This window comes from Myotis brandtii, unplaced genomic scaffold (genome assembly GCF_000412655.1).
Source record: "Myotis brandtii unplaced genomic scaffold, ASM41265v1 scaffold816, whole genome shotgun sequence".
NCBI lineage: Eukaryota > Metazoa > Chordata > Mammalia > Chiroptera > Vespertilionidae > Myotis > Myotis brandtii.
The window spans coordinates 815,056-838,363 of record NW_005371304.1 but is presented as its reverse complement, the minus strand read 5'-3'; the positions used below and the strand labels follow the sequence as shown (position 1 = coordinate 838,363).

Here is a 23,308-nt window from a genome sequence, read left to right as displayed (position 1 = left end):
TGGGCGAGGTGGTGCTCTCTCCGTACCCTATCGGTGCAGCTTTAGTAGATGTGCAGCGGAAGTGAGCATTGCTGAACTCTGCACCAGTTGATTCCTTCTCAGATGTGTTTCCTGAACTTGAATATCATAAGACTCACACCAGCAGTTCCTTCGCCTCTGTCCTTCTCCGGCAGAACCTCTTGTTTACTGTCTTCAGGAGGACACGTGTCTCTTGCTCATCCCTGTTTCTCCTGTGTCAGGGCGGGCACCTCACCCATCCTAGGCACTCAATACATCTACGTCTTTTTGCTGAATGATGGAGGGAATGAAATGACGGACTTAAAAGTGTCTCCCTGCTTTTATGTTCCATGGGCATGTTCATATTCTTTCTCCTGTAAGTTATTTGTTCCGAACTCCTGCTTTTTTGAGGCTGAGCGGGTTGATGAACTCATGGGGTAGATTATGTGGGAGAAGGGATACTGTAGGAAGTTGTCCAGGATTTAGCTTCATTCAACCACTTCCAGATATCCTACACTTACAGCTCTATTTCTTTTATCCAGGATTCTCTCTTTGGGGAAATCAGAGTTCTATAAAAACGTCTCAGTGTTTTTACTTCAGATCAATGTTCTCATAATTTTTATATCCATAAATCAAATGCTGTCAGGTTGCTCCGTTTTCTTGTCTGCAGATGACTTGATGTCATTTGGGGCAATGTCTAAGAAAGGGTGATGCTCATTTTCTTTCTTTAGTTTTATTTTTTAATTACCATTTACAGTCACTATTATTTTGTATGGGTTTCAGGTGTGCAGCTTAGTGGTTAGATCATCGGGTACTTTACTGAGTGTTCCCCCTGATATTTCCAGTCCCCACCTGGCACTGTACTTAGTTATTGCAATATTGTTATTCCCGATGCTGTACTTTATGTCCTCCGACTACTTTGTGACTATCCATTTGTCACAAACTGGTCACAAACTGGTGCCCACCAGTTTGTTCTCTGTATCTTTGAGTCTGTTTCTGTCTTGTTTGTTCATTAATTTTGTTCTTTAGATTCCACCTAGAAGTGAAATCACATGATATTTGTCTTTCTCTGACTAACTTGGGTAATGCATCTTTTCAAATATGTCCCCAACTTGCAGTTATATCTCTAATTTAATTTTTAATTTTGCAATTCCAGTCCATTTCCTCTTGAATCCTCAGATGTTCAGAACATTTGATGACACACCAATATCAGGAGATTGTTTTTCACAGTGGTTAGAGGAAAAATGAAGGTTTTTTTTATGTGAGGATTACAAAATATGTTGAAGTCCATATTTTTCTAAAGCCATTTATTTATTTTTTCATTCAACTAGATACGTTTCATGAAAGTCCATCCACATTTCTGAGAGCTCTAATCCTTTAATACATTTGTAAGTTAATTTTTCACCTGGGTGGTGCTAGGATAATAAGCGGAAGTTAGGGAGTTTTAAGGATCATCCGTGTATGACAAGTGGTCCATTGAAAATGGTCTTATGATTTAGTAACACCTAATTTTAATAACGCTTGACATTATATATAGTCATAGATACTTCATTTCAGAGTTTCCTATGATCAGCATTACCTATAAATTTTATTGTATATAACACCCTTTTCCTGTAAGGTCCTGATGCAGCAAATCCAAGGGTATAAACATGTATAACAAAAACAGGCATAATTTAAAAAATCGGGGGCTTTTTAAAGAAGCCCACATTGGGATAACTTTGACTACATTTCTCAAACCCTTGTTAGAGTGGCGTGCAAGTGTTGTTTTTAACGGGAATTATCATGAACTGAGCCTGGCTCTGTGGCTGTCCAGTTGCTTATGGGTAAATACCTTTAAATGACTATTAATAGGACAAACACCTTTATAAATAGGTAACAACTGAAAAAATTGGAATCGTCTCCTTTATGATTGTAAAGAAAAAGCCAGATCACAGAAAAAGTGAGGTGGTGGTTGGTCATTTGGTGAGTGGCCGTACCTGGCTGGGGGGCCCATGGGGCGGGGTCTCAGATCCATTTAGAACGTGGGGCATCTCATTCTGGGGGGGTCCCCAGAGTCCTGCAATTTGAAACCAACGGGTCCATGCTCAGCAAACCAAAGCAGGGCTGAGTGCAAACCATGATGCTGGGTAGTGGCTTGGTTCTGGTGAAGTCACATGCATGGGAAGGGAAATTATGATCGGAATTCTACTTTGGTAACAAGAATCAGAGAAACAGAGGAAAGGGAGGCAGGCGATTCTGAATGGTCTACAGCAGTGGTTCTCAACCTTCTGGCCCTTTAAATACAGTTCCTTATGTTGTGACCCAACCATAAAATTATTTTCGTTGCTACTTCATAACTGTAATATTGCTACTGTTATGAATCGTCATGTAAATATCTGATATGCAGGATGGTCTTAGGCAACCCCTGTGAAAGGGTCGTTCGACCGCCAGAGGGGTCACGACCCACAGGTTGAGAACCGCTGGTCTACAGTGTGTAGCCCCGGTTGTAGTGGTCTCCACCAGGTGAATGACAAGGACTGCCCTCCAGTGTTGGGAAGGTTGGTAATTCATCTCTTCTTGTATTCCCCTCATTGAGGTGATTCAGCTGAGAGCTAAGGGCAGTTCTGTGAGGTGGTCTCTTTTCTCTTGCAGTGGACTTGAAGGTTTATTTACTATACACTGATAAAAATATAGGACCCGCCCGGCTGGCTCAGCTCCGTGGTTGAGCACTGACTTATGAACCAATAGATCAGTGATGGCGAACTTTTTGAGCTCGGCGTGTCAGCATTTTGAAAAACCCTAACTTAACTCTGGTGCCGTGTCACATATAGAATTTTTTTGATATTTGCAACCATAGTAAAACAAAGACTTATATTTTTGATATTTATTTTATATATTTAAATGCCATTTAACAAAGAATAATCAACCAAAAAAATGAGTTCGCTTGTCACCTCTGACACGCGTGTCATAGGTTTGCCATCACTGCAATAGATCATGGTTCGATAACCGGTCAGGGCATATGCTCAAGGCAGCCGATCAATGATTCTCTCTCATCATTGATGTTTCTCTCTCTCTCTTCCTCTACCTTACTCTCTGAAATCAATAAAAAAATATTATAAAAGAGATTTAAAAATAAAATATAGAACCTTACTGTTGTAGATTTTGAATTTTCTTTCTTTTATCTCCAGGATTTATCTTTTAATCAAATGTCTAAGAAAAAGACTCCCATTTAAAAAAAAATGGTCCTTTAAAACTTTTAGGGCTGAGATGGAATTTTTGGGGGAAATGTTCTTTTTCCCCTATTTAATGCTAATTTAGTTTCCACAATTTCTTAGATTCCCCATTTCCTTCTTATTCTTCATCTGAGGATAATCTCAGAACATGGGATTTGCTACATCAACTCCAATAATTCGTCTCCAAAGTGTAGCAAATGCCACGTTAATAATAATTCCGTGGCTTGCACAATATATTGCCTGGAATAGGATTTCCAAATGAGAAATGTGAAAGTGATGGACCAAGCCAGTCGTGCACTCTGAATTCAGACATCATTTCCCTCCTAGTCTGGTAGGAAATCAGTTTACTCCATGGAACAGTACCTCCATTTATGATTTTCTCTCAAAGTATAAATGCACTGAAAACGCTCTCTATCAAAAGCATTCAACATTGAAATAGGGACAATCATAAGATTTTCGAAGCAGTCTTTGCAAATTGTGGTTTTCTGAGACAGTCTTAAGTAAAAAAAATTCCCCCTCCTCCTACCCCCATCACCTTCCAAGCTTTGTCCACTGAGGGCAGGGATACTGGGCCTTAATGACAGGTATCATGCTATCATGCATCGTCTCCAAATTGTGAATGAGAGCGAACTTTCAATTAAAGTTTCTAGGATTATATGTAGCCCTCTATTTCATTGCGGTGCTTGCTAAGTCGTATGGTTTTAAGCCTTGGTTTATATAAAGGAAAAAAGTGCTAAAAACCTGATTATTCATTAAAACCTATTAATAGAGCAGAATATTATCCTATAAACATCTCTTTACATGTGCAAAAAGTTCAAATAAGAGAGAGCAAGTAAGTGATTTGGACTCAGTCACAAAGACTTGCTAACTATGTTCAAAAAAGTATGGCTACTGATAATTGGAGATTGCACTATGTTCACTATTTTTCTAAATATTTCCTTTTCAATTTCTTGAAAAAACATTAGGTACATAGAATTCTGCTGGGTATGGTGAAGATTCATGTACGAAATCAGAGACACGGAGTCTCAGGATTAGCTGTATCTGCTTTCTTATCTCAACATGTCCCTCTTTCGTGGTTAATGGGATTGATCTGAGGTTGGGTTGGAAATGGTGGGTGGTTCCCGGACGTTAACTTTATAAATGAACTCAGCTGTTGAAAGGTTCTGTTGATGTTGGTTCTGGAAACTCAAATGATGTCCAAACACATTACAGGGAAATTGTACCAATCACTTACTTTTCTCTCCTCCTTGCTTGGCTACCTCTGTATTTACGGTGCTATTCAGAGTCGGAATGAGTTGTTCTTGGCAGCGTGTCCTGTTCGTCCAAACTCTGATGTTTTGAAAAGATGTTTTATGGATTAAAGTTTTAAGTCAGAATATTATTCCTACTGATCCTCATTTACAATCACTGGGAAATCAATAAATTGGAACATGTGATACAACAACCCTTTCCTAAGAGGGGAAAAAGGCCTAACGAAGCCCGACTGGTGTGGCTCAGTGGTTGAGCATCCACCTAAGAACCAGGAGGTCATGGTTCGATCCCAGTCGGGGCACATGCCCGGGTTTCTGGCTGGATCCCCAGTGTGGGGTGTGCAGGAGGCAGCCGATCCGTGATTCTCTCTCATCATTGATGTTTCTCTCTCTCTCTCTCTCTCCCTCTCCCTTCCTCTCTGAAATAAAAAAAAATAATTGGTTTTAAAAAAAGACTGATGGAGACTTTGTTTACTGTAGTGTTGAGCACAAGCAGCTAATGACTAATTTGAATATCCTGATGGTCAGTATTATTGGAGCAAGAAAGGGAACTCAAAGGGCCTACCTAGGGGCTCCCTCCCGGCCACCCCTTTCTGTAGCTTCTAAAAACTGGGGAACTTGCTCCTGCAGTTCCTTCACCTCCACCAGCAGCCGTTCCTTCTAATTACCTTAAATTGCGGAGATAAAGGCCTCTCTCTCTCTTTCCTGGGGAGAGACTCTGCTGAGGGACTGGAGGTCCGGCTGAGATAATCACCGGGCTCTTGAGTTATTTTCGTGACTTCAATAAACTTTGCACAAATTCACATTTCTCAGCGATGACCGTGTAAAGCCTCACTCCCATGTGCATACTCTTGTGGGGGAGGAAATTCTATGAAACTTGTGTGATCACGATGGCCCCCATGAGAAGACCAGGTCAAGGCGTGTAGGGGGAAGAACACATTGCATGTCAGTTTCTCTATTGCGTGTTTTACATGCCTTCTCATTGTATCCTCATTCATATTCGGAGCTTGGAATTACTACCCCACATTCTAGCCCCAGAGGAAACGGAGTCTCAGGACCGTTAAAGATCCTTGGTGCGTTCAGAGTCCCATAGCTAGTAAGCCAGTTTGATACTTGGATTTAAATGCAAGTCACGTGGCTTGGAATCTGGCCCACTTTCTCAGCGTTATGGTCCTCAGATGCCTACCTGTCCTTTCGGGAGTTGCCTGGGGATTCTGCTCTGAGGACTGAGGATCTTTGCTTTGATGGGGCAGGTAGACAGGAGGGGTCCAGTCCGGCACAACTGAGTTCAAGGAAATGCCTCCTAAACCCTCCACAGCAAAGCCCGTACTTTTCCCCTAAAGCAGTGGTCGGCAAACTGCGGCTCGCGAGCCACATGCGGCTCTTTGGCCCTTTGAGTGTGGCTCTTCTTAAGCCTTAGGAGTACCCTAATTAAGTTAATAACAATGTACCTACCTATATAGTTTAAGTTTAAAAAATTTGGCTCTCAAAAGAAATTTCAATCGCTGTACTGTTGATATTTGGCTCTGTTGACTAATGAGTTTGCCAACCACTGCCCTAAAGGAATGCAATGAACAACCTCCAGAGACTACTCAGAAGAATGAAACTCATGAGGATGTTAGATACTATGGTTCTGGATCCCTGCGTAGTGATGAAGGTCGGGAACTTAGGTTCTATTTACAGTAACTATTTGGCCTTTGATTTGTTCTCTCAAGTTCTTGTCAGAACCTAACCAATCACCCTGGGAAGGTGGCCGGGTCTGAACTAACCACAAGTAGATGTGGGACAAGGATGCCTTCCTTCTGACTCTGAGAATGACAGGATTTCTCCCCGCACCACATGCTTTACAATGGCCTAAGCCAGTGGTCGGCAAACTCATTAGTCAACAGAGCCAAATATCAACAGTACTTCTTCAAAATAGACTCGCCCAGGACGAAAACCGACTTCTGCCCATGGGCCACTAAGTGTCAATCGCACTGTACGTGCGCGCCCGCACGTGGTATTTTGTGGAAGAGCCACACTCAAGGGGCCAAAGAGCCTCATGTGGCTCACAAGCTGCAGTTTGCCGACCACTGACAGAGCAGCCATGTGGATCTTAGTAAGTGACATCCAGAAAGGGATTTGAATGGGTCAGCATTTCAGGAGGGGAAGTCCTGGCTAACCCTCAGGAGAGCGATGCGGCTTGGTGAAAGGGGGTGCCTTATTTTGTTAGGGTTTTATTTTTATTTCAGAAGTACCACGTGGTCACCATGGGAAGCAGCAACATTATTCCAGCATTGCTGATAGTTTGATGTATAATATTTTGGATTTCCCCTCCCCCTATTTTTAAATGTCTGAGCTTTGCCCAAACTGGATCAAACCACAATAGTCCTTGGCAACCTATTTTTTGTTTGTTTGTTTATTTATTGGGTTTCCACTCAATAGTGTATCATGAATAGCTCTCTAGCATTATTTGTGATTGCACATTTTTGACGTAGCAAAAAATATTTATCTGATTTTCTTTTTTGTTTTTAATTATTTTTTCAATTTTATTTTCCCCATCACCTTTTTAGCTCCTATATGCCCTCTTCAACCTCCACTCCCCCCCCTCTCCACCCCTGCAATCACCACACTGTTTATCTGATTTTCTATTATTGGGCAATTACATTGCTTTGCTTTTTTCACAATCAAAACAAGATTACTGTAAGGCTATAAAAATGTACATACATTACTGTGTGCCACTGTTATATCAGTTGCTCATATCTTCCTGACATATTTTTGCCTTTTAATGAGACTGGTACCTGCATTTTTATGAATTAATGCATGTGTATATTTTCTTTTGTATACCCTCATTCCTGGTGTGCTTATAAGAAACTTCACATTTATTGTGTTTCTCTGGATGTCAGCCATTTCCTGGGGCACAGGTTAAACAATGGTGCCCCTTGGAATTTAACATCGAGTATGTATACATATTTTAGTGAAGTAAACCATTGCTGTTTGAGACACAATCACTGATATTTTTCTGAGTTGTAAGACACGTGTGTTTGGCAAACACCAGTCCTAACATCATGGATTTTGCTTAAAATTAACATCCGATTTGGTTTACCAGGGAAAAGGTTATACATTACATTTCCTGAAACAAGTGCTGTGTTCTGTAGTTTGAACACCAAACATCCCAAGGCTAAACAAATAGGAATCCAAGATTTCTTGGAGAGAAATGGGGAGCGATATTCTGACAACTTATTTGCTATTAATGAATGCATAGTGCTCTGTACAATAATCATGTTAACCAGTGCACTGGTCTTCCTGCCTCATCCACATTTCCTTAATAGTCTGTCCAGCAAAGCTGGATCAAAGAGAGCATTAAAGAAACTAGAATCGGCTGCCGGAGCCGAAATGTTTACATCCTCGCAACCCTCCCCAAAGTCAAGGTAAAAGCCCAAGACGCCAATCCTTTGATCATCTCGCGAGGGGATGAAAGGAGTCGGTGGCGGTAAACACGTTTCCTGCTCTTGAGCACAAACCCGGGCAGAAGACTCTCATGTCTCCAAGGCTAGTTCCGTGCGGACCCTCGTTCACGCCTTTCCCACTGTCGCCACCAGTGACTGACTCAGGAACAAGGTACCGTAGGCTAAGCTATGGCCTCCAGGGGCGGGGATGACGAAAACGATGTTCGGATGCTTTTGTGGAGGGGGGTGAGGTTGCCATTGTTTGTTCTTTGCTTATTTATTCGTCCATAACAGAGTGTCTTCACTGACCCGTCGTTTCAACAAGCTGGTACTGCTTGTTTTAAAGGTAATGATTTTAATGATCAACAAGAGATACGCATGTCAGAAAATTCTCTTCAGCACCGGTAATACTCAATTCAGCCTTGGAATAATTGAGTATGTAAAGTCAACTTCCACTTTTAATCACGATCGAATTGCTCTAATTCAACATAAGGTTCTTCCTCTGAAATGATTATTTCAATGGAAATTATTTTGAACATGTTATGTTCAACATTTGCTCTAAAAAAGTCATCTGATCATATTATTTATTTTAGGACACGCACTGAAGACTGACATACTGATGTGTAGCACAATTGTAAGCATGAAAGTTGTGGGGCTCTGATGCCGGACTTGTCCTGGTTTTGACTGACTACAATAGACTTCTCTCAAATCGCCCATTCCTGGTCCTGCTCCTTTTATTCCTATGTTTTAGGCCGGGCTGCCAGGGTCGCACATGGGGTTGTTCCAGATGCATTGATGTCAGCAGTCGAGGGGCCACTTCCACCTAATGAGCAAGGAAAGTGCGGACCCATCTTTCATCCTGACAAGCAGTCATGAGCCAGAAAGAGGGAAACTCCCATAAAACATAAATCCAGGCTCCAGTAACGATCCTATTTTTATGATCCACCCTTAAAAGTAAAATGCTTCTTCCTGAAATAGACTAGGGCCGAATAAAGTGTTTGGCTCCTAACCCATAGTGAGTCAAGATGTACTGCATTTCTTAGGGGCTTTTTAGTCAGTGACACCTTTTCTGGCTTGGGTATCATTGGAAGATTGGAAGTCAATGGACTGGCCATTTCTATCTGATCCTTGCTGGACTGCAAAGATGGTTCCTTGAGAGAAGTGAGGAAAGGATCACGCATTGTTTGCATTTGCCATTGAAATGGCAGCTACGACTTTTCTCTTGTGCTCAGAGGAAAAGAGAGAGTAACAAATCCGGTGGTACCCAAAGTCCATTTCTTGGCCTTCGAAAACATGCGGGACTACCCAGGATTGTAATGTTTGTTCAGAGGAATCCTTGGGCTCATTCTAACTTGGCAGAGACTATCATCAAATTCGAAGGGACTTGCCTCTTAAGGATTTATAACGCTCACAGCACTGCTGTCCGAAACAAATGGAAAAGTGGTTTGAAAAGGAGACAAAATATTTGGCATAAAAAGGAGCAGAAGCTTTTAATCTTTTCTCTTTCCTAGAACTGACTATGGAGATTGTTAGACTAATGACATGATGGCTGTCCTTCCATTAGGATCATTATCTTTTATTTCTCCCCCAAAATGCTTATTAGAGGTAGTTAATAAAAATTCATTTGAGGCTAAAGAAGTTGGTAAGTTAAAAGTCAGGGAGAAAGAGATGGCTGGAGAGATTTGGTACATCGGCAAGAAACATGATCTGAAAACCGGACTTATGTTCACGTCTTGCTCTGTCCCATGTGGCAATGGGGGGCACCCCGGTTCAAATAATGTATCTACTCTTGGTTTCAGTTTTTTATTATGAATGAAACTTAGCTTTAAAGAATTTCCTGTGTAGATGAAGATATGACCTTTTACTCCTAGTATCTGTACAAGATAAATGATAAGGAATGGGGGAGGAACTCTTCAAAATGTGTTTTATTTTCGTTGTACAATTGCATTTTTTAAGATCCCAGCTTCTTCACTTCCTAGTGGCATGATCCTGGGCAACGTGAGGAAATTTCTGAGCCTCCTCACTCTCATTTGTGCATCTCATTTGTGATTTGAGGGTAATCACTCTTAGCTCGAAGGATATTTGTAATGTTAAATTTTAAAAAAATACTTGCCTCACCCATAGAAGGCATATATTAAAATGGCAGGATTGAATACAGGTACATTTTGGAGAGGGACGTTTTCATGGGTGATGAAAATATTTTTTGTGTTGTTCATATTAGTCATCGGAGACCATTTTTCCCCTTTTGTTTCATTTTTACCCGTAATTGTCCATTTCCTACTAAATGCCTGGCACATAATTAGGATAAAGTGATTGGGCGAAGTAACTGTGGAAGATGCTCAAGTTAAAAAACTGGTTTTTCAAATAGTTTCTTGACCACCAAATAGGACCTTTTCGCAGAAACTATTAAAGTGAACAAATTGGAAAGCAATTTAACATCTGCGCGTGACAGTGAGAAGTGAATTCCACTCTCTGATTTGTAGAATGTATTTTGTCATGTGAATTATGTCCTTCCCTGCACACCAGCAGCTTGGCTTGCCATTACATTATTTAACTAATCGGAACTTTGCAAAGCGTAGCTGTGCATTTTGTATTTAAGTGAAGGCTTCTGAGTGATGGAGCAGTGTCTCCTCTGATAGAAATACTCGCTGCTTCCAGAGAGCACATGGCCATTCCCCAACGACATCATGGCTCCCTATGCATATTCTTTCCCATGAAAGAAACTCAAGCAGCTTAAAGACAATGGCCTCATTTTCAAGAAACTTGTCAGGTGATAATATCATTGATTCTACAGTCCCCTGTTTATTTTTTTGCCAGGAAAGTGTCACTATTTACACGTGAATAATTTCCAAGACATTTCGGGTTGCTCTGCCCGTCTTTATGGGGGTGCGATGCGTGTCGCCACGTGCCACGCCAGCCCCTGATGTGGGTGCACCCGGTGCTTCAGTGGCAAAGGCGGGCTCCTGGAGCTAGTGAGCAGCTGACATAAAAGGTCCACCTTTTCCATTAAAATGAATATGCCACGATCTGCCCTTGCAAAGGCCTGTTTCTTCAACAAGAGCTACTGAGGGATGTTCTAGGAAATCATCACCCTGGGGGGATGCAGCCAAGTCCCAGGCAGTGCTTTTGTGGGGACCATCTGAACCCCAGACAGGAAGAGATTAGGTCACCCAAGTACACTGCAAGGTAGGTCCTGGCCTAGGCGCAGAACATACTTGTTTTGACTATCTACATATATATTTCTATGCTATATACTATATACTTATATACATGTACATATAATTTCTAAAAAATTATAGAATTTTTGCATATAATGTATACAACTTATGTACATATAATGCATCAGAGAAATTTATGTTGATATAAAGTATATGTTTATATGATATATGTACGTGTAATTTCTATACATACGTGTGTGAACATTTGAACTGTTCGCCATTATAATTTGCACACACACACACGGGACTCTTGCTCCAGGGGAAATACAGGACCAGGTTCCTGTGAGCCTCTGGTCACATGTTCATCAACTGATCGACACATAACCTTGTTTTATGTGTTTATGAGAAACACTCTTTAATATATATGACTTCCAAATAATTAAATACATGCGGTATATCTTTATAATAAAACCCTAACTAAGACAGGTTTACTGTTTTCTTAACCCTGGATAATAGGACCACACATTGCTTTGACTTTCAGCCTTAGGGCAATGTTGTTCACTATACTTTTTTTGTTGGTTTGCTCATCCTCTCATGAACCCACCAATTTAGCTGGTTTTCCACCTTTTCCATAGCTCCATCATGCACTGCTGCTAATTTAACATTTTCCAGAGCAGCTCACAGACAGGTGGGCGAAAGTCCTCTTTCTATGAACAGATGACAATCCAACTCGGAGCCAATGACACCATAACTCGTTCCTGAGCAAAGCTTATTGAAAAGGCAAATGTATTTTCTCCACAAGGCACATCATAACTTCCCTGCATTTAGGACACTAGACCACACCTCAGCATCACAGCATGAGGGTTATTTTAAACAGAAAAACCACCAACAAAGTGCACAAAACATGTATGGCACTGCCTGGCCAGCGTGGCTCAGTTGAGTGAAGACCTATGAACGAGGGAGGTCACGGTTTGATTCCTGGTCAGGGCACGTGCCCCGGTTGTGCCCTCGATCCCCAGTAGGGGGCATGCAGGAGGCAGCTGATCCATGATTCTCTCTCACCATTGATGTTTCTACCTCGCTCTTGCTCTCCCTCTCCCTTCCTCTCTGAAATCAATAAAAAAATATATTAAAAAACATGCATGATGCTAAGGTGCCCCTCAGAAGAGATTTGAAACTGACCATATGGTTTTGACAGGTAAGAACGTAAACAAGAGGAAGAGCAAAAAGCTAACTCCTACACAGCAAAGTCACTCAACACTCAGCAAACACCGTGAGTGCCCAGCGTGTGTGCCTGGCACTGTGCTAGGGTCTGAAAACACAATCAAAATGAACAAAGCAGACACACTTCCTGCCTTCACAATGCTAGAGCCAAGCCGAGCAGAGCTGGCAGCTTCGGAGGGACCACAGCAAGAAACATGCCCTCAAATAAACTCTCGATGAGGCTGGGAGCTCTATGCTATTAATGACACTTCCCATCTGGTCCTTGGTAGCTTCCTGTCTATTTGAGTTTACTTCTGCTCATTATGTCTGCAAAGCACAGCTAAGGTTTTTTTCTTGCTCAAGGAGGGTCTACAGTTTTGAAATTCTTGAAGTTTTTTTTCTAAACATTTTAATTGAATTTATTGGGGTGCCATTGGTTAGTACTAATATATGGGTTTCAGGCGTACAATTGTATAACACGTCATTTGTATACTGCATTGTATGCTCTCCACCCCAAGTCCCGAAGGCTGTCTTTTTCCTTTTTTTTTTTACATGTCTGTGCTCTGCATCCTACTGATAGCATGGAGCCAGGTACTTGAGCTCTCGGGTCCTTTTGAAGGATACGAACCCCCTTGAAAAGGTGATTCAACACATTGCAATCAGTACCATGGTAATGGGCAGAGAGGACACGAGGCAAAATTATATGTCACTTAACAAGGGGAGAAGGTTCAGGTGGCGTCTAAAATGAGACCTGGCCTGGGCGGCGTGGCTGTGGTTGAGCGTCCACCTATGAACCAGGAGGTCACGGTTCGATTCCCGGTCAGGGCACAGGCCTGGGTTGTGGGCTCGATCCCCAGTGTGGGGCGGGCAGGAGGCAGCCGACCCATGATTCTCTCTCATCATTGATGTTTCTATCTCTCTCCTCCTCTCTGAAATAATATATATATATATATATACTTTTTTAAAAAAATAAAAATAAATAAAACAAGACCTGAAGGAAGCAGGGCGTGGGCCCAGAAGGAAGATGCAAATTAGTGAATCTGAGTTGCTCATCTTCCTTAAGGACCAGCTGGCTGTTTTTGGTTGAAAAGTAGCAACCCACGGGTTTCAAAGCTCCCTCACTGCTCCGCTAGTGAAGGCTGGTTGAGGAAAGAACAAGGAATCCTGGGAGGCCAGAGCATGCCCATCATCCGTAGCCAATCGCCTTCATTCTCAAAGTCAGTGCGCTCTTCCCTGGGGAGCAAGGTGATCTGGGAGTTTCTGTTTCCCAGCGCAGGTGCCAGATGGCAGAGGCCACGGATTGCTCGCCTCTGCACACGGCTGCTCGTCGGCCTCAGATGCTGATGGGGCGTGAGGAGCAACCACTGCCGAGCAATTTTGAATCCTAGAGACATTAGCGAACCTCTGCTACACTCTAGGTGCTGGGTGAGCCATGACAGGCAGAAATGGGCTGATATCTCTTAGTGGAGCTTCAAGTGTAATGGGCCTTTGAGAAACTGTGCAATGACAAACTTCATCCTCCCTTGAAGCAAATCTGCATTTTGATGGCGCTCTGGACGCCATCGTTGGAATTAATTGTGGGGAGCGAGAGGCTAGGCCTGGGGGACATGAGCAGGTACACCTCCTTTCTCTGATACAACAGGCGATGGGAAGAAGAAAGTGGGGGTCACTTCGTTTCCAACACTCCCCTGTGTCACTACACGTCACTCACATGACACTTGGTGTCTGGGGCTCCTATGGTGTGTGTGTGACATGAGAGTAGAGCTGAGGTAAGAGAAAAAAATGGAAATTATCTTAAAGCGCTAGGTTATTTCTTTTTTTCTGAGGTGCTAGCTGTAAACACACATCATTTATTAGAAGCCGAAATGCTGCGTGTTTTTGTTCCTCTTTATGATATACTTAACAGGATAAAAATGAGTTCATGTTCTCTTATTTGCATTTCTCTTCCTTTGTTTAATGGCTCGACCCAGACCTGCTCCCTATGCATGCATCTGGACAGAGGTATAAAGAGGCAGAAACTCTTTGCAATTTAAGGATGGAAAAATGCACCTCTCTCCTTCTTCTAGCTTCCTTTACCTTTACCTCCCCTGCATAGGGTTGAGTTAAACTGGGATTGCTGAGAGCGCATCACTTTAAACGAAAGGAGGAAGTATATAGAGAGCATGGGCTTTGCAAATGAACATGGCACGTGAGGTGCGAGCTTTCTGACTGATGAGCGACTTGAACACAAGCGTACTCCTGGGTGGACTTGTAATGTGCTTTACCATGGAAACGGCGAGATGCTTATTTCCAGCTACCTGCAAGCCCTGATTACCAGAGAGTGACAGGAACACAAATGCAATTACTGGGGGACTGTCCACATTACCCACAATGACAGGAAATGGATGGGTGGTTAGCACCCAGATCCTTCCCTCATTGCCATTGCATCGTTTTATACACACACACACACACACACACACACGTCTATTTGCAGATGTCTTATGAGGATGTGTGTGTATGTGTGTGAGTGTGTGCATAAAGCTAGGTTCCCTTTCCCCAAAATGACATCATTGTAGACTGTGTATTTAAAATGCAGAGAAGGTTCTCGAAGGTCGTCAAGAATTCATCTCTGCCTCCTTATGAGAGGTTGCCGACTCGGGACCTGAGCAAGTGAGGCTTGAATAATAGTGAAGGGAACTGGATGGGCAAATGGGAGCTGGGAAATGCCAAGTCCTGACAGTGGGGTTTTTTCCGTGTGTGTAGTGAAGGCTGCCAACCCCTGGGAGCACTTGAGCATGAACCGGGGAAGCTCATTTTTGGGAGATGAAAAATCGCTGGTAGCTTACGCATGAATTTACTTTCTCTCAGGCCTCACTCAAATGGCTGCCCTGTGAAATAATTTAGTTACTGGAGGTTGGCAGTGGGTGTTTGGCGGTGGACAGGAGCCTGGTTTGGAGTCAATAACCAAAGGGCAGGACTAAACAAACACTGCTCAGCAGCCCTGGGCGCGTCTGGTGTTTGTGCTGCTCTGTTGTAATACGTTACAAACGACCTAGAACTCTCCGAATGAGGAGGGAGCCGCCAGATGAGGAGGTAAGAGGCAGGAAGCAATGGAAAGACATATGACCCAGTTTTATCCCAAGACCAGCGCTACGAATTTGGGCAAGTTGCTAAAATCATTTGAATTACATTTTTTCTCTATAAAAGGAAGTTGAGGGCTGCCTTACCCAAGTCATAGCAACACTATAAAAGTGAATTAACAGTAGAGTAAATGTTTCCCTAAATATTTGCTAAACCCTGGGGAGCCCCAGGAATTCCTTAGGTTGTGGCTGGGTAGGTCTAATCTCCCCCTCTGTCTTTACATGACCACCTTCCCTCAGTGTCTGCATCTGTGCCCCAATTTCCTTCTTCTTGCTTGATCCCCAGTGGGGTGCATGCAGGAGGCAGCCGATCCATGATTCTCTCTCATCATTGATGTTTCTCTCTCTCCCTCTCCCTTCTTCTCCAAAATCAATAAAAAAATAGATATTTATAAAAAAATTTGTCTCTCTCTCATCATTGATGTTTCTCTCTCTCCCTCCCCTCCTTCTCTGAAATCAGTAAAAAAAATAGATATTTAAAAAAAATTGTCCTTCTTATAAAGATACTGTTCTTATTGGATTAGGGACCCAACCTACTCCAATATGACCTCATCTGAATTTAACTAATTATGTCTGTAATGGCCTTATTCCCAAATAAGCTCACATACTAAGGTCCCAGGGGTTACGGACTTCAAACTATCTCTTGGGGGGGATAGTTGGACACATCACAACGACCTTAAAGAAAACAGGGGTACACTCATAGGAAGGGGAGGGAAGGTGTAATTCACATAAGTTGTACTCCTAAACTAAAACGTGGTGGTGAGAACAGTGAGAGAACTTGGCAATGGCACGTGGAGAGACGCGGCCTTTTCTCCTTATCCATGGAGGTCAGAGCACCAAGCACAGGAGGATGCCACAATGTAAACACACAGAAACGACGCCAGGTGAGAAGGGCTTAGGAAGGGGAATTGGACTGGGAGCTGGGGCTGGGAGCTTGCCACCCACATGTAGATTTTTCCAAGGGAGAACCACTCACAAATAAATAGTGAGAAAGTAGGAATTACGTGCATCCACTGAGCCGACCTGCTGAGTGAGGCCAGGGAGACTGAGTGCACAAAATTCATGCAAGGACTGATACTGCAGAGTCAGAAAGCAGTAGGAAGGGACTAGCAACCTGTTAGACGCAGAAGAGAAATACTTTGATAAGGATCTATATCTGCCACGAGTTCCAGAAAAGAATGTCTGCAAAAGTTTGGCTTCCTGAACAGTGTCCAGGGCATTAGCAATTGAAAAGGCAAAATAGTGTTTCTAAAAGAAGAATGCATCGACAAGCTGGGCCAGAATTAATGTTCTTTGTTGCTAAAATGGTAAGGCCTACTTTAAAGAGATGGCACAAGAATTTTAAGGCTGAAGCAAGGAAACTGCATTTTAACAAGACTCTGCATGATTTTTACATTAAATTCAAGTAACCAGGGCAAGAGAATGAGAGGAAAATGGGAAAAAAACACAGCAAATTAATATTCAGGCAGTTGATACTGTTAGGGCAAATTGATGATGGTGAATAAAAAAAAAATCTCTACAGTATTCAAAATTGTTCCAGAGCGTAGAAATATCAGGAGAATTTTTCAGTTCGTACTTGAAGATGTTAGAATGATCTAAAGGTGATAGCTTGGATCAATCTTAGTTATGACTCTAGAAGAAAAACTCCTAACATATAGGAAATGAAGCCAGCAGTACATTACCTGACTAATTCACAAAAACAACTCATTCCAGAATTGAAAAACATAATTGCATAATAGAAAACCTATTAAAGCAATTCACCAAATTATTTGTGAAAAACACCTCCAACAATAGGCCCACCAACTTGACAGAGTCAAGAGAGGTTTTTGACAACAATGAACATCCATTCACTTCTAACATGATTTTTAGTAAAATATAAATATTTATTGCAATTCCAGGGTCAACAATTTCAATGCGAAGGCACAGGGGTCTTCTCCTATGAGTATGAACACCACAGTTGATATTTCTCTTTTAAAAGTGCTAGTCAATGTAATAAGACAAGAACAATAAAATGTAAATAGAAATATTGGAGAAGAGTTCCAGATGGCATGACTGTCTGCCCCAAAAACCTAAGAAATAGGCATGAAAAAATTCAGATAAAGTTATATGGGAATATGGAGGTCAGAAGGAAGAAGGATGGAGGGAAGACAAGCACATTTATACCCAGAAAGGGAATATTAAGAGGATATTTAAAAACAATAAAAATCGTGAACAGAATTGAGAATAAACACTGAGTTCTGTACTGAAGTCCTGAGTACCAGAGAACTGTATGGTGATGGTGAAAGTCCCAAAAGATTACACTAACACTAACTGGCCTTGATTCTGGTAAGAACGGTCATTAGATCAAATAAAAGAAAGCACCACTCTATATTATAAATCGTAAACCTAAAGGGTATTTTTCTGCCCTCGACAGAAGACATGGGTCTAACAGTGTTCTGCTTCATATTTTATTTTTTGTAGCTTTAACTTTAAAACACATTTGTATCGGTCCATACTTTAATGTCATCCATGATCCTCAGAGAGAAGATAAACTCAGGGAGATCACTAGATTTACTGTCTTACTTCCCAGAATATTATAACAAAAAAGGGAATTTGGAATTCATTTATTGAGAGACCTCACACCATGCAAAATTGTCTCTACCCCCAGGAAACAGAGCATTTGCTTGCAAGCTGTTATCTGGCCTTTTGCTCATTTATATGTATGGAGAGCTCTCTACTCCACAGTCGTGGCCTTTTCTAAGTTGGGCAATCTCATTCAAAATTCTCTTTCTCTCTGATTGTGCTATACAATAGAGGGTCACATTATGCGTTATCTTGTTTCAATAATGCCGGACACCTCAATATTTAAAGACACCTGCTATCTCTTCCTATTTAGACTACACATTTCCAGTTCCTTCAACTTTTTCTCAGATGGGATGCCTTCCAGATTCCTCGTTATTTTGAGCAAGGCTGTAGACAATCCAACTTTAGTTTAAAACTGCACCTCTTGGTATAGAGCCAGCACTGAACGCCAGCTAGTATGTGAGGAATGGACTCAGATTCTTATAAATTTGATAATTCAAGGAAGCAAACTGACATGCCCTTGGCTGAATGACTGGTGTAATAGCCACATGTCCTCTCAAATTTGCTTTTGTATCCACAGCAGATTTGAACTAATTTAGCTTGATGTCTGTATTACAGTCACTGTATTTAAAACGAACGGCCTTTTTATTTGATAAACAAGGGAAGCAGAGCCAGTGAAGGATTTCCAAGCGCCTGGGGGAGGACTGTGTACGTGTGTGGGTGTACGTGTAGCACCTGTGAGTGTGTGGCTTTGTGTATGTGTGTGTATGTGTTGGGGGGGGGTGTGGGCACATAGCGTTCTGCTGGAAGGTATTGCAATTTCCAGGGTTTCTTTCTAGAGATAGTAACAGTAGAGTCTTGATTTCTACCCTTTTTCACTTAACATATAAGGTGAGTGAAAGAGGAAAGGTGGCAGGCACATCAATTTTAAGAAACGGTGGAAATCTGTTGATGCATGGAAATGTCTTCTTTTAGGGCTAGTGGTAGAGTTAGAGAGCTTTCCAGTTTTTTGAAGGAATAGCAGATAACAATAGATAACAAAAAACCTTTTATTTTTAGGGCATAGGGGATAGTTGTTAAAATATTCATCAATATTCTTGACTATAAAGCACATAGTAGTGACGTACTTCTGTAATACATGAGCATCTTCATAGGTTAAGTTTCCCTCCAGTTTTATCTCCCAGGGGTGCTCCTGCCCCAAACCCCCAAACTATCAAACTATCTAGTTTATATGGGTTGCATTATCAAAATTTTCTGATATTAGGAAAACTGAAATCTTCGTGTTTGTATAAACATTCAAATGCTTTCTTAGCCGGCTTTGCAATCCTAATGTATAATACATGCGTTTGAGACGAAGAAAATTTCCAATGATAATTATTAACAAGTCAGCATGCACGGAACATCCTTTTTCTCTTCACTCCACATTTTGAAAATATTCATTATGCCAGGGCACGCGAGGCAGATTGAAATAATTTAGGGGACAGTGAATGCATTCATTACCTAAATGCTATTTTTCTGATATTTTCGAGAGGATTAAATATATACGCTTCAGTATCATCATTGACTTGTCTGGTTTCTATCTGTGTTGACTTTCACATTCTATTTGGCATCCCACTCCTTCCCTGCTCCGCGTATATTTTAAAACGGGGCTACATCAGTAAGAAGGTAAGGTGTCCTGTGGTGTGGTTTCAAGGTGAAAGAACCACTTGTTGAAAGTACATTTCAGGCCCCGCCCCTTGAGACTCTGATGCGGCCCCTCTGTGTGGTTTTGCTGCAACTGAATTTTCAGGCATTTGGTTGATTCTTAGGATGTGGACAAAAACTGGAAAAACGCCGACACAAAATTATTCCATGGACACATATTAAAGACTTTTTTTGCATTACTGCTGTTTGGAATTGTCCACAGCACTCATTACATCCACTAATAAAAATAGTCGACTTAATTACAAATGACATCTGAAGTATGTCTTTAAAAGTAACTGCTTCTCTCCAAAAAATTCAGTATTTTATCCAATCCTCCCTCTCCCCCCCCCCCCCCCCCCCCCCTCTATCTCTATCTCTCTCTTTCTTTCTCTCATGTGTTAGGGATTTACTTAAAGTATGTAAGTACGGCAAATGCTGTTTTTACCCCTTATATATTCATCTTCAGGTTAATTGTGTTTTTATTTTCTGTTTGCAGGGTCCAAGTTGAATTCTATATGAATGAAAACACATTTAAAGAGAGACTAAAGTTATTTTTTATTAAAAATCAGCGATCAAGTAAGTCCTCTGTTTTATTTCCTCTGTCTATGTGCTTGTACATCTATTTACCTCCAATAGGTCCAGTGCCATCCTTCTGAACAATATCATTTAAACAGAGGCAAACAATTGAGAATCTTGTCTGCCAGGCAGTTAAATGATAGAAAACTAGAGTTTCCCATCTGTGGGTGTTACGGTTTCTTGCATACCTTTCATTGTCCAAATCCCACATCCATAGGTAGCATTCTAGGTGAGCCATCGGGATCAGTGGAAATGTTGAGGAAAAGGATTGAGATGAGAGGGCCTCATGGCTTATCTGTGAGGGGACTCAGCTTATTATGAGAAGGCTCTTGTGATTCTGACTGATCCTAATGGGAGAATAGCTGTCTGATTCCACGGGGGAAGAGCTCACCGCTTTCCAATCGTGCCTGATAAGAAAGAAACAGGCTCTGAACTGGACAGGTTGCCACCTGGGCATGTGCCCCAGCCAGGAATCGAACTGTGACCTCCTGGTTCAGAGGTCGACGCTCAACCACTGAGCCACACTGGCCGGGCATACCATGTATTGTTTGAAGCCACATATAATGAGCCAAGATGCAGTTTTCCCACAATCGTTGCTTGGTCTCTATGAGATGGGTGTAGACCTTGCCCTCTCTGAATCTGGAGCCCTGAATCCTCTTGGGGTGGTCTTCATTAAGTCATTTCTCTGTAGGGTTCAAAGGGAGCATCCTGAGTTGTGAGCAATTGTCCAAATGCTGAAGATAGGGGATATTTCAGTGTTTAAGACGCGCTGGTGAGAGATTCAATGGTAGGTTAGCTTTGGGGTTAAGGCTAATGATAACGAATGCCTCTCTCATCTGCTGGTTGACAATTTCCATGGAGGCCACACCTTTGGAATAAAAGGTTTCCTCTGTTTTGATACTAACGATCCTCTCTCCAGGCGAGAGAGGATAAATGCATAATGTGACTGTTTCACCGGCAGCCAGCTTTGACTAAGCAGTCATCTGGGGAGACAGGTCTATGGAACCAGGGCGATTTCATGAACAATTTAAAAGACTTTCTAAAGAAGCTAAAGCCATGAAATGAATGGAGCATTGTGATAGCAAAGCCTGGGAAAACTGCCCAATTGATAAGCATTAACCTGCTACTGTTAAGAAACGTCACCCCATGCGATATACAGGTCCTGGAATATAGAAACCTACACCTGCAACCTATATGATTATGTTGACCAATGTCACCCCAATCAATTTAATTTAAAAAGAAAGGAAGGTCACCTCAAAAGCACTCACATAGAGCCGAGTAAGAAAATGACATTTCATTTCCAGATTGTATTCACTAGTAATTACAGGAAGGCCTTTCTCTCCCTTTTATTCATAAGGCACGAATCAGATATTGCCTGAATATTGCAGGAAAGGTAATGCTTCTATTAATCAGACTTGAAGCATGTTTTGCTTAATCTTAATTGCTCTTTTTCATCATCATGAAGTATTACAGGCTGCATAACTATTATCTATATGGTTTTGCAGGGTATATACACGACAATCTTAATCCCCTCTCCCTCCAAAATATTAAGACGTCACTGATATTTAACCTAAAGGGAAAAGTAAGCTTCAACTGGTCAAACTCAAAAATGGTGTGTGTGTGTACTTTCCAGAATATTCTATAATGATTTTCTCTATAATTTCCTAATTACTAAGCTAAAGTATAATATGTAATTATAGGTGTGATTATAATTTCCCTATAATTAAAATCTGCAAGGTATTCTGAAGGTACAAGATTTATAACTTATCCCGTGAATGTGCAAGCAGCTAGATTTCCTAGCCGGCTAAAATTTACCCCCAAATTCATGGATGTGTGAAATGCTTAAACCACTAAGCATATCGGAACCACTCTTTTTTTTTTAAATTTAAATATATTTTATTGATTTTTTACAGAGAGGAAGGGAGAGGGATAGAGAGTTAGGAACATCGATGAGAGAGAAACATCGATCAGCTGCCTCCTGCACACCTCCTACTGGGGACGTGCCCGCAACCAAGGTACATGCCCTTGACCGGAATCGAACCTGGGACCCTTGAGTCCACAGGCCGATGCTACATCCACTGAGCCAAACCGGTCAGGGCATGAACCACTCTGTATGGGACATGGTTTTTGTGGCTTCTGTGAGAACTAGACCCACTCTCTGCGTATAGTGTTAGCTGTCATTTGCTGTTCAAGCCGTCTGTCAATCACAATCTTGGTTTCCATATTCAGCTAATTAACATTCAGCTCCCTTGAACTTCAGAGAGTGTAGACGATGATGGCACTGAAGTTTCTAAATACAATCTCAGTGCTGTACTTAATGATGTTTTTGATAATTCTTTTTAGTCTCTTTTTTGGACTAAGTTCCAATGAAAACCCAATTTCTGTTGTTTGTTTGAAGGTCTAAGAATACGCCTGTTCAATTTTTCTCTCAAATTATTAAGCTGCTTGTTATATATCATCCGAGTGCTGCTGGAAAGCCCCTCACAAGGAAATGAATGGTAAGGTATTTCGGTCTGACCCTCGACAATAGTCTTTTGATTACTTTGAATTGTGTTATAATTTTAAAGGATGTTACATAGAATTAATTGTTTTCCAAGGATGTTTTGGGTATTGATCTGTCTTAGTACATGAATAGCACCTTTGTACGTTCTTTTCAAACATCTTTGCTTATATTCTTTATCTATTACTCTAATGCTAATAACACTGTGGATGTAATAACTTTCTGCCAACTGTCCATAAAGTTTTTATTGCTAATCAAAGCACTGTAAGTAATTGTTTAATATGGGTCTGTCTCTTTAAACACTCACCACCTTTCTGTTTTTTCTTTATATATATTACTCTACTGTATACCAGCTGTGTAGGTATTTCTGTCTCTCTCTCCCTCTCTGAACTCAATAAAATATATATATTTTTAAAATAAAATTCACACAGAATAGCATCAGAGCTGTTCACCACAGCTTTGGCAGTATATAGTATCTAGCCCAGGGGTGGGCAAACTTTTTGACTCGAGGGCCACAATGGGTTCTTAAACTGGACCGGAGGACCGGAACAAAAGCATGGATGGAGTGTTTGTGTGAACTAATATAAATTCAAAGTAAACATCATATAAAAGGGTGGTAC

At 41.5% G+C, this 23,308-nt stretch overlaps 1 protein-coding gene across 6 annotated transcripts in view; it reads left to right on the top strand.

Annotated features, from left to right (window-relative positions):
• Positions 1-23,308, top strand: part of KCNT2 (potassium channel, sodium activated subfamily T, member 2) — a 131,629-nt gene that overhangs the window by 22,676 nt on the left and 85,645 nt on the right. For 5 of the 6 annotated variants that reach the window (XM_014531615.1, XM_014531614.1, XM_005884094.2 and 2 more), the window contains exons 2-3: positions 20,109-20,188; positions 22,587-22,686. In XM_014531615.1, the coding sequence (XP_014387101.1) occupies positions 20,109-20,188; positions 22,587-22,686 (180 nt within the window). Of the gene's footprint in view, positions 1-16,206; positions 16,252-20,108; positions 20,189-22,586; positions 22,687-23,308 lie in introns of those variants that run through there. The other variant, XM_014531613.1, reaches the window with a different exon arrangement.